We start from the raw sequence: 12,147 nt of genomic DNA, 5'->3' as shown, positions 1-12,147 counted from the left end.
GCATAGTGTCCATGAGGATGCAGGTTCGATCCTGGCCCTGCTCTATGGTTAAGGATCTGGCATTGCCACAAGCTGTGGCGGAGGTCGCAGATGGGGCTCGGATCTGGCATCGCTGTGGCTGTGGCATAGACCAGCAGCTGCAGCTCCAATCTGACCCCTAGCCTGGGAACTTCCATGTACTGCAGGAAAAAGGAAAAAAAAAAAAAAAAGAATTATACGACTCAGCAATTCCACTCTTGGATATATACCGGGATTTAGTGTGCTCAGGCTCCCATAACAAAATATCACAAACTGGATAGCTTAAATAAAAAAAAATTATTTTCTCATAGTGCTGGAGGTTAGGAGTCCAAGATCAAGGTACCAGCTGAGTTGATTTCTGGTGAGGCCCCTCTCTCTGACTTGCAGGTGGCTGCCTTCTTGCTATACCCTTACATGGCCTTTTCTCTGTGCTCATGCACTTCTGGTGTCTCTTCCTTTTCTCCTTATAAGTTGTGATGTCAGTCATATTGGATTAGGGCCCTACCCTTATGACCTCATTTAACTTTAGTTACCTCCTTAGAGGCCCTATCTCCAAATACAGTCACATTGGGAGTTAAGGATTGCTTCAACATATGAATTTTGGGGGAGGACACAATTGTCCATAACAATACCAAAAGGAATTGAAAACAGGAACTCAAACACGCTTGTACATCAGTGTTCATAGCAACATTATTCACAATAGCCAATAGATGGAAACAATCCAAGCGTCCAACAGACCAGTGGATTAAAAAGTGTAGTATAGCCACACAACGGAATATTATTTAGTCCTAAGGAGGAATGAAGTACTGATACATGCTACAACATGGATGAGTCTTAAAAACATGCTAAATGAAGAGTTCCCATTGTGACACAGCCGATTAGGATAGGGATATGGGTATCCATGAGCATATGCGTTCGATCCCTGGCCTTGCTCAGTGGGTTAAAGAATCTGGCGTTGTCATGAGCTTCGGTATAGGTCACAGATGAGACTTGGATCCTGTGTTGCTGTGGCAATTGTGTAGACAGGAAGCTGTAGCTCCGATTTGACCCCTAGCCTGGGAACTTCCATGTGCCACAGGTTCGGCCCTAAAAATAAACAAACAAACAGAGCATGCTAAAATGAAAGAAGCCCGATACAAAAGGCTTCCACCTAATATTTAATTAATTCTTAAATTTAATTCTTAATTAATTTAATTAATTCTTATTTAATTCTTTTGTGTGTGTGTGTCTTTAGGGCCGCACCTGTGGCATATGGAGGTTCCCAGCTAGGGGTCCAATCAGAGCTGCAGCTGCCGGCCTACACCACAGCCACAGCAACTCGGGATCTGAGCTGCATCTGTGACCTACACCACAGCTCAGGGCAACACTGGATCCTTAACCCACTGAGCAAGACGAGGGATCGAACCCATGTCCTCATTGGATGCTAGTCGGGTTCTTTAACTGCTGAGCCACGACGGAAACTCCTATGTAATTCTTAAATCAAATTTTTAGAATAGGCAAATTCATAGAGATAGAAAGAAGATTAAAGGTTACCAGGGGCTGGAAGAAGAAGAAAATGGAGAGTTACTGTTTAAGGGGTACAGCATTTTTTTGGGGGTGATAAACATTTTTGGAAATAGGTAGTGCTGATGGTTGCACATGTTGTGAATGTAATTAATGCCACTGAATTTTGCAGTTAAAATTGGTTAAGATGCCAAATTGTATGTTTTAAATATTTTACCACAATAAAAATTTAATTAAAATTATTGAATTTAGAGGTTCCCATCGTGGCACAGAGAAAACAAATCTAAGAACCGTGAAGTTGTGGGTTCGATCTCTGGCCTCACTCAGTGGGTTAAAGGGTGTGGCATTGCTGTGAGCTGTAGCGTAGGTTGAAGACAGGGCTCAGATCCTGCGTTGCTGTGTCTGTGGCGTAGGCTGGCAGCTGTAGCTCCGAATGGACCCCTAGCCTGGGAACCTCCATATGCCGCAGGTGTGGCCCTAAAAAGGGAAAAAAAAAATTATTGAACTTAGATTTCGGTGCCCATCTCTATTTCTTTATGAGAAATTACTGAAAATGGATTTATTCTGTCAAAGGGATGTGAGCATTATTAAGGCTCTTGATACATATGATGAAATTGCTTTCCAAAAAGGTTCTCTCAATTTGTACTCCCACAAACAGTATATTTGAGTGTATGGTTTACCTTGTTCTCACTAGCGCTGGATATTGTTTTTCATATTCTTATTTTGATAGGCAAAATGTGTCTTGTTGTATTAGTATTGCACTGAGTTATCAGTGAATCTGGAAATACTTAAATATATGTTTGTGTGGTATTTAGTAACTGGTTTGCCTTTTGATTATTTTCTTGAAGGAGTATGTATATTTTGTTATTGATTTGTAAGGACTTTTTGTAGACTAAATTACAAAATTTACATACATTCCTATTGGGCTTTTTTCTTCTTTAATTTTCTTTATAGTATTTTTAACATATATGATTTTTTGTGTGTATGGAGTCAAATCTATTTTTCATTGTCATTTGTGTTCTCTTCTGTTATTTTTATGATTATGTTAAGGTTTCACTTTTTTTTTTTTATTTTAATTTTTTTTTGCTGCACCCATGGCATGTGGAAATTCCTGGGCCGTGGATCAAAACTGAGCTGCAGCTGTGACCTACACCACAGCTGTGGCAATGCTGGGTCCTTAACCCACTGCACCAGGCCAGGGATCGAACCCATGCCTCAGCAGCAACCCAAGCCACCACAGAGACAACACTGAATCCTTAACCTGCTGTGCCACAGCAGCAACTCCCTGTTGTTACATTTAACTGTTTAATTCATCTGGAATTAATTTTGATATGTAGTGTGAGGGGAAAAGATCTAACCTTAATTTCAACCAAGGAGCCAATTATCTCTGAGTTGTCAATGGAATAATACTTCCTTTCACCCCGGGTTTTACACTGCTGCCATTCTCAGACAGTACATTTTTACAAATTCTAGAGTCTATTTCTGGGTGCTTTCCATTCCATTTGAGCTATGCTACAGCACTTAAAGTATTGTAGGTTTATAATTTTTTACTCACTGGAGGTTAAGAAAAACCACAGTACTCATTTTTCAAAAGTTCCTTGGCTGTTTACACCTATTTCTTTTTCCTGTACTTAGTAGAAGCACCTACTAAGGCTTTTCTTTGGAAAAGCAAAGTCTCTGCTGTTAACTGGCTGTGAGGCAGAGCACTTTACCCCTCAGTGCCTCAGTTTCCTCATCTGTAAAATGGAGAAAAGAGTATCTTCTTTGGCCCAACTTCCAGTATGATTGTGGGCATCAGAGTAGATGGCTATGAAAACATTGTGGAAAAGCAAAGAATGAAACCCAGTGTTTTTTTACAGTTGAAATAGGCAGGGATGGGGCGAAGGTCTTTGAATGAGCTATTAAGTGGGATGGCGAGGTTGTGCTCGGTTTTGGAGGCTTTGGCCCTGGAATCTCTCTTTCTCTCACAGAGCGCTTCGACCATCACTGCCCCTGGGTGGGTAATTGTGTTGGAAAGAGGAACTACCGCTACTTCTACCTCTTCATCCTTTCTCTCTCCCTCCTCACCATCTACGTCTTCGCCTTCAACATCGTCTATGTGGCCCTCAGTGAGTATGCAGGGCACTGTCTGTTGTTGGAGGGGCGGGTGGTGGGAGAAGCCTTGAGGACAGCCAGGGAGTGGTTGTGTATTTGCGCTGGGATTTTACCATGGGCAAGGCACCTAGGACCAGTTAAAAGCGAGCATTCCCCTTTGCTCTTGAGCAGGGCTCCAACCCTCAGCTCACACCCGTCAGTGTTTACTGAGTGTGCTGGCTTTCTCAGTGGCCCTCTGCTGGGGACCGGGACCGTAATTACTGCTCTGTGCCTAGAGTTTTGGGCATTTATGAGGTGATCGCAAAGGTTGGGGATGTATTTTTAGCTGTATGGGTCCTCTCTTCTACTTTTAAGACCTGCCTTGTGTCAGGGGTTATACCAAATAAGTGTCTTTTGGTAGCTCATGGTCTACTTTGGAAGATAGAAAATATGCACCTGGGTGTGTGCACATGCACGCGCGCGCGCACACACACACACACACACACACAAAACAGCCCAAAGGCAGATGGGATGTGGAGTGAAAGGAGCGGTCTTAATCATGGCAGCTTCCTGGTAAGAGAGGAGTTCAGAGCTGCATTTTGAACAATGGAGAGATACGGATTGGTGAAGAGAGAGGATTTCTCTTGGATATTTTTGATTTTTTGCATCCAAGAATGGATATCCTCCTCCACGCCCGTAGCTGGAAGCTAGGGAAGGGCAGGGGAGCCAGGTGCTTGGCTTGTGCCCGACTCTAGTCCAGTGTTGGGCCCTGCATTGCAAAGGTAAACCCTTCAGTCAAGAGAGGTGTGACCCCTTGCCTGAACCAGGGCTTATCTCTTGCCAGCCGGTAACTAGGGAGGGAAGAAAGTGAGTAGGCACTAGGGTGAGTGCGTGTGTGGGTTTTTTGTTTGTTTGTTTTACTAAAGTTACTAACCTGTCTTTCTCCTCTTCCTCCCAATTTCACAGAATCCTTGAAAATTGGCTTCCTGGAGACATTGAAAGAAACTCCTGGAACATATCCTCCCCTGGCACCATGTCCCTGTGAAGCCCTCTTAAACTGCTTTTCAGCGTGCTTTCTCTCCACACTTCTCCGCCATCTCATGTTTTTAGACGTCAGAGAGTGCCAGCATCTAAAATGTTTAAATGTGGTCTTAGGAGTTCCTGTTGTGGTTCAGCGGGTTATGGACCTAACATCTCTGTAAAGATGCAGGTTCGATCCCTGGCCTCAATCAGTGGGTTAAGGATCCGGAATTGCCTCAAGCTTCGGCGTAGGTTGCAGATGCAGCTGGATCTGATGTGTCTGTGGCTATGGTGTAGGCCAGCAGCTGTAGCTCCAATTTGACCCCTAGCCTGGGAACTTCCATATGCCACGCAGGTGCAGCCCTGAAAAGACAAAAAAAAAAAGTAGTCTTGGTGGTAACACCCAGAACAAAAGATGGCCAGGGCTTAAAGGGAGATCTTTCCTTCACTGTCGTCTCCACTGCATCCCTCCCAAGTCCTTCTGATCTCAGGCTCAGCCCTGCCTTCTCTAGTGGGCTGTACTTGTGTCACTTACTAGAAGTCCCTCCTTCCTGTTACAGCTAAGGCTTATTTTTATTTTGTACAGCAGTTACGTTTCTGAAAAGGAGATTCAGATGGGATTTCTGTAAATCACATTCTGGTTTTTTTCCCCAGTTTTTAAAATTTTTTCCAAATTTCACCAGTTGTTTCATTTATGAATGTTTCTGTTTGTTTGTTTTTGTTTTGATTGCACCTGAGGCTTGCAAAAGTTCCGGGGCCAGAGATCCAACCCACGCCCCACCAGTGACCCCAGTCACAGCAGTGACCATGCTGGATCCGTAACCCAGTGAACCACCAGGGAACTCATAAAGTTTATTTTTTGATGTGTTTTCCATTGGCACTGATGGCAACATTGTTTAGCTCGGAACCCCTCCTAAATGTCCCTTTTGAAGAGCTGATTTGAATAAACAAATACTTAAATACACTAGAGATGTCAGAGAGTTACTTGTAGTGAATAAAGAGGAGTCCTTTACCTTTCATAAGGGCTATAGCCCGTGCGTTTAGATTTCATCTGTTGTTACATATGGATATATGTTTGTAATCTGCATTCCGAGCAGTAAAGATGGTGTGACTGGTGCCAGGAGTATGGGCTGAGGCATCAGGTCCCCTGGTGTTGGCTTCTTCAACATTCCTTAACCTCACCTCACTGTTCTAGAAGTACTCATTTGCTTCTTCACACTCTGGTCCGTCGTGGGACTGACTGGATTCCACACTTTCCTTGTGGCTCTCAACCAGACAACCAATGAAGATGTGAGTCAGCTTTTCTCTCCTCATCACATATTCTTCTGCCAAAAGCCTATTCACTAATTACCTGCTAGAGAACTAAGTCTCCAGGGCCCGGGAGGTTGAGGCAGGCAGAGGCCAGGTATGGAGGCTGTGAACTCAGATGTGTGTAGGAGAAAGCAGACTGGTTTGTTAAGCGGAATGCCTGTAGGGAATTAGGAAGAAGAGATTGAATGGTTGGCTGGGCACAAGGTCTTCGGCATTTCATAGGCCCTTAAAGGCTAACTGCTGCCTCTGGAGTTGGAACGGAGACAGACGGTTGCATTGAAAAATCCTTGCTTTTAAAAAGTTACCCGACCATGGAGTTCCTGTTGTGGTGCAGCAGAAACAAATCCGACTAGCATCCATGAGGACGCAGGTTCGATCCCTGGCCTCGCTCAGTGGGTTAAGGATCCGGCATTGCCGTGAGCTGTGGTGTAGGTCACAGACGCGGCTCAGATCTGGCGTTGCTGTGGCTGTGGTGTAGGCTGGCAGCTGTAGCTCTGATTGGACCCCTAGCCTGGGAACCTCCATAGGCCGTGGGTGCAGCCCAAAAAAGCAAAAAAATAAAAATTAAAAATTAAAAAAAAGTTACCCAACCAATCCATATTCATTGTAGAAAATCAGAAAATACAGATGAGCCAAAAATAGCAAATAAGTCCCTGTAATTTTACCTCCTAGACATCACCATTATTAACGGTATGAGCTGAAGTCTTCTAGACTTGCTCCCATGTTTGTCTGTGTGAACATATTATGTATCTTTAAATAGAAATAATACATAGCACTCTGCTTTTTTCACTCTATTGTGAATATTTTTCCACGGCTGTGCATGTTTTTTTTTTTTCCTATTGTCGTAAAATACACATAATGTAAAATGTATCGTCTTAACCATTTTTAAGCGTGCAGTTCTATGGCATTACTATATTCACATTGTGCAACTATTACCACCATCCATCTCCAGCACTTTTTCATCTTCTCATGCAGCGTGTATTTCTTCAACATAATGTTTAATGTAAGCCTTGGCTTTTATCTTACAGATCAAAGGCTCATGGACAGGGAAGAATCGTGTTCAGAATCCCTATAGCCATGGCAACATTGTGAAGAACTGCTGTGAAGTGTTGTGTGGCCCCTTGCCCCCCAGGTACTTGGAGGACTAGAAGGTCCTGGAACTCTGGGGACGAGCAACTTGAGCTGATCCTGTCACGTGGTGCCATCTGAACATGGCCTCTTGGTGTCAGAGAGGTCTTGCCAGGGATTGTCCTCGGTGCCAGATCTACATGGACTGTAGACCATGGGCTGGTTGTTTTGAAGGGCTGACCTTTTTTTTCATTCTTATTTCATCTATTTGTTCCCTTGGTAACGTGGTCTTCCCTGGTTTGTGAAAGAAAAAGTGAATGGAAGGCAGGAGACGCGTGCTAAGATCAGGCTGGACTGCCCTAGGGCAGGTTTCTGTTTTCCAGCACACACAGGGAGGTTCAGGGGGCCGGGTGCATGGGGAGGTGGAGGCTTTGTTAACTCTCCCGTCTCTTTCAGCGTGCTGGATCGAAGGGGTATTTTGCCACTGGAGGAAAGTGGAAGTCGGCCTCCCAGTACTCAAGAGGCTAGCACCAGCCTCTTGCCTCAGAGCCCGGTAAGTGTTCCTGATTTTTTTAAAGGTTTATTTAGACTTTAAGACTGAGCCGGTGATAGAGGATGCAGGCTAAATTTACACCTTAGAGATATAATTAGGCAGTTCTGTGTCCAGTCACTCCGACTTCCCTGTCTCTGATTCTGCCCTAACATTGCCTTAAGATCTTTGTGCCCTTGACATAGGTTACGATCGAGTCATTTTTTCAATATTCTGCTCGTGCTAGGGATACACCAGAGAACAAAGCACACGATGCCCCTGCTCTTAAGGAGTTCATTGTGTAGTGAGGACGAGAGAGGAGAAAACAGGCTATTAGTCGATGCTGTGAAAAGTGCCCTGAGGAAGGAAGCATAAACGCTATAGGAGCAATGATAGGGGGGAGTGGGTTGGAGTTAGTTATGCGGTTGCCTTGCTGGAAGCGGGCTTCCTCACTGGACTATGCAGATGTAGTGGAAACTCTCCCAGCTGTCCTGCTCAGATATGCTTTATAAAGTGTATTCCTAAAAAGTTATTAGTTGAACTTTCTTTTTTTATTTTTATTTTTATTTGTTTGTCTTTTGTCTTTCCAGGGCCGCACCCATGGCATATGGAAGTTTCCAGGCTAGGGGTCTAATCAGAGCTACACAGCTGCCGGCCTATGCCACTGCCACAGCCACAGCCACAGCCACAGCCACGCTAGATCCAAGCCGCGTCTGCAACCTGCACCCCAGCTCATGGCAACGCCAGATCCTTAACCCACTGAGCAAGACCAGGGCTCAAACCCACATCCTCATGGTTATCAGTCGAGTTCATTACTGCTGAGCCACACCCGGAACTCCTGTCCATTTTTAAATTGAGTTGTTTAGGATTTTTTATTGTTCAGCCAAAAGAGTTCTTTATTCTGTATACAAGTCCCTTATCAAAGAAATGATTTGCAAATATTCTCCCATTCTGTGTATTTTTTCACTTTCTTGATGGTCTCCTTTGAAGCACAAAAAAATTCAATTTTGATGTACTGTAATTTATCTTTTTTTTTCTTTGTTGCCCGTGCTTTTGTTGTCATTGCCTAACCCAATATCATGAAGATTTATGCCTCTGTTTTCTTCTAAGAGTTTAATAATTTTAGCTCTTACATTTAAGTCTTTGATTCATTTTGGATTAGTTTTTATATATTGTGTGAGGTAGGGGACTCAAATTAATTCTTTTGCATGTGGGTATCCAGTTGTCTCTGCACTGTTTGTTGAAGATTCCTTTGAATTGTCTTGGCACCCTTGTCAAAAATCAATTGACTATAAATGTGAGAGTTTGTTTCTGGACTCTCAGTCTTATTTCATTGATCAATATGTTTATTCTTATGCCAGAATTACACTGTCTGGATCACTATGGCCTTGTAGTAAGTTGTGAAATTAGGAAGTGTGAGTCCTCCAAATTTATTTATTTATTTATTTATTTATTTAGCTTTTAAGGGCCGCACCCACGGCATATGGACGTTCCCAGGCTTCATATCGGAGCCACAGCTGCAGGCCTACGCCGCAGCCACAGCAGCACTGGATCTGAGCCACGTCTGCGACCTACGCCACAGTTCACGGCAACGCTGGATTCTTAACCCACTGAGCGAGGCCAGGGATCGAACCCACTTCCTCATGCATCCTAGTCAGGTTCGTTAACTGCTGAGCCACGAAGGGAACCCCCCACATTTATTTTTTATTCAGTTGTTTTGGCTGTGCCCCCTTGAATTTCTCTATGAATATTAGGATCAGCTCTCTGTTAGGACGGAGAGGAGGTTGAGAACCGCTGTGTCAGGCCTTCTTAGACAGGTATGTTATAGCCATTCTGCTGTGAAGGAGGGAAGGCGGTCTGTGTAGTTATTTGTGGGCCCTTTTATTATGATCGCGAGTAATAATGGAGCTATCTGTCCACAACAGACGATTAAGGGTAGCATTCACATACACTTCAGTTGCATTCTGCTGAGAAGACGATAGTCTGGTCCTGGTTCTGAGTGTGGTGTCGGTGGCAGCGTGTCTGTAGCATCAGTGCGGTTGATGGGCTCAGAGGGAGAGTTCGGTGTCTGTGGATTAGCTCCATTTGGCTCTTGAGGGAGAGCTTCCTATTGAGTTTGATACCTTTTCCTTCTCAGGCCCCGACAGAACATCTGAGCGCGAACGAGATGCCGGAGGATACCAGCACTCCTGAAGAGATGCCGCCCCCAGAGCCCCCAGAGCCCCCGCAGGAGGTGACCGAAGCTGAGAAGTAGCCCGCCTGTGGAAGAGACTTTTGTTGTGTTCAATTAGGGCTGTGAGAGATTTAAGGGGAGAAGATAAACCCGAGACAAAGAGCAAGTAAGCTGTCCCTGTTACTGTTTTTCCTTTGGTCTTTATTCACCCAGTTGTAAACTGGCATTTTCTTGCTGCAAACTTTTTTTAATTTCTGGACTCCAAGCAGTCACAGAAGATGTCGGTCACCTCTGGTAACTGGACAAACGGGTCCCTTGGACCCTGGCCCTAGTTTTCCATGGCCTCAGCCACGGAGCCTCCTCACACTCCCCTCTCTCCCCTCCAGATCCCAGCTCTCCTGCCTGGGGTCACTGGCCCGATTCTGGGGTTAAAGGTTCTTGAGACTGGCTCAGGTCCTCTCAAGCTGCTGCACACCGTGAATCCAGAGGCAGTCACAGAGAGCTCTGGCCGGGGAATTGGAACTGGATTCTGGAGGCCTTCAGAGTAGAGGAGGATGGACAGTGGAGGGAGGGCTCTCCTGGCTACTAAGTGCCAACATTGCCAGCACATCCTTTCAGGAATGGGGCAGATAGCTCCCACTCGTATTACTCATGTAGCTTCTCCTGTGTCACCTGTCCACTCTCTAACACCCGAGCCCACTCTTTTCCAGTGAGATGTATGTAAGTAGTTGCAGTATAGATAACAATTGCCATTTCTCGTAGACTACCCAGAAACTTCCTAATATCCGTGCCATTCTCAGCAAGAACTTAGGAGATGCCAGCGGCATGGCTCCTCGCACTCCCTGTCTCATCTCTCCTCCTCTCTCATTAGCCCCTTTTCATTTGTTTCCCTTCTGACTCTTGCTCCCATCAGGAGCAGGAACGGCAGTAATAAGAGTCTGCACTTCAGTGGTTCCTTTTCCTCAGAGGAAGCCCAAGTGCTCGCTGAAACACTACCCCCTCAGACTCCCTGTGTGCGGCCCGCCGAGGCCCTGTATGCACAAATGGGGAAACCAAGGCACAGAGAGGCTCTCCTCTCCTCTCCTCTTCCCCTTATGTCCCCTCAAAAAGGAAAAAAAAAGGAAAAAAGAAAAAAAAAAAAAAAGAATAACCAGTACTTCCATTAGGCCTCGGCTGCACAAGGCGGGAAAGGCCCGCACTGCTGCCCTCCCGGGTGACCCACTCCAAGGCTTTGGCCCACCTCGGGCTTGGTAACCACACCCGGGGCTTCCTCCGGGCCCCGCTCTTCCAGCACTTCCACCGGCAGAGTCCCAGAGCCGCTTGCCCCTGGGGGTGGGCTGCGGCCCCCAGCCAGCTCTGCTCAGGACCTGCTCTATTTCAGGGAAGAAGATTTATGTATTATATGTGGCTATATTTCCTAGAGCACCTGTGTTTTTCTCTAAGCCAGGGTCCTGTCTGGATGACTTATGGGGCGGGAGGGAGTGTAAACCAGAACTTTTAATCTATTGGAAGGTGATTAAACTGTGTCTAATGCAAACTGCCTGCCTCCTCCTTCCCCCCCTTCCATTTCAAGAACCACCGCGGGGCGTGAATGTCTTTGTGGGGGGTGGGGGGGTGGGGGGGTTGAAGGGGTTGCTTGTTACTACCCATATTTCCATGTTCCGGGGGACGCTTGGGCTGGAGAGCTCCCAAACTCTCCATCCATCTATAGGACATCCTGGGTTGAGGTTTACCTTCTCCTGGACCAGGACAAAAGGGCTCTCAAGGCCATGTACAGTGTGAGCAAGATTGGGAGGGCAGGGGGTTATATTAAATGAAGGGAACGAGTTCTTTATGAGGGTATGGTTTTTATGCAGATGGATGCTGTTAATTGCAAGTGAATCTCGGTTATTAAAGCAGGCTCATCAGGGCCTCCCCTTGGACATATTTTGTTAGTGATCTTTTATAAGTGATGGTATATATTTCTTTTTAAATGGTCTGTAATCAAGATTTCTTACCAATTTCTGTCTCCCTCTTCCCAGTTAATGAGAAGTAATGAAATTTGGCTGCTCCCAGATTTGTCTCTCCACCTCCCTATTTTCCTTGGAGCAGGATTCGAGTGTAGCAATCCTAAGAGGGACAGCGGGAGACTGGCACTCTGATGAGATTCCTCTCCTCTCTGCCTCTACTTTCCCATTCTTTGTCTGGCTCTCTCAGTGTTGTCGTTGTGCTTAAGTTTTAGTTAGTTCAGAATAAGGCCAAGCCAGAGAGTTGAGAAGATAGTAGATTTTTCCAATTAACCTGCCACTCAGATGAACCCCTTTTCAGCCAGTTCTCAGCCCATCTCCTCTCCCCTCTGCCAGATCACTAGAGCCGCTCTTCTGGTGACCCTTGGGTCAGTTAGAGAAGCTTTCTTTTTCCGAAGTGAAGAGTCAAAATGGAAACCCCTGATCACGGGTGTGAGAAGATTGTT

At 45.5% G+C, this 12,147-nt stretch overlaps 1 protein-coding gene across 2 annotated transcripts in view; it reads left to right on the top strand.

Annotated features, from left to right (window-relative positions):
* Nucleotides 1–11,232, top strand: part of ZDHHC9 (zinc finger DHHC-type palmitoyltransferase 9) — a 34,845-nt gene extending 23,613 nt beyond the window's left edge. For both annotated transcript variants that reach the window (XM_003360439.4, XM_003135365.6), the window contains 6 exons: nucleotides 3,492–3,629; nucleotides 4,561–4,609; nucleotides 5,802–5,904; nucleotides 6,954–7,057; nucleotides 7,450–7,546; nucleotides 9,660–11,232. In XM_003360439.4, coding sequence (XP_003360487.1) covers nucleotides 3,492–3,629; nucleotides 4,561–4,609; nucleotides 5,802–5,904; nucleotides 6,954–7,057; nucleotides 7,450–7,546; nucleotides 9,660–9,776 — 608 coding nt within the window. In that variant the 3' untranslated portion in view covers nucleotides 9,777–11,232. The remainder of the gene's footprint in view (nucleotides 1–3,491; nucleotides 3,630–4,560; nucleotides 4,610–5,801; nucleotides 5,905–6,953; nucleotides 7,058–7,449; nucleotides 7,547–9,659) is intronic.
* Nucleotides 11,233–12,147: the final 915 nt, after the last annotated feature.

The sequence above is a fragment of the Sus scrofa genome, chromosome X, assembly GCF_054392235.1.
Source record: "Sus scrofa isolate SSC_HxYL_T2T_F1_AM1 chromosome X, Sscrofa_HxYL_maternal_Yorkshire_Landrace_v2.0, whole genome shotgun sequence".
NCBI classification, from domain to species: Eukaryota; Metazoa; Chordata; class Mammalia; order Artiodactyla; family Suidae; genus Sus; species Sus scrofa.
The sequence above is the reverse complement of the archived record's forward strand: the minus strand, read 5'-3'. Positions and strand labels throughout refer to the sequence as shown.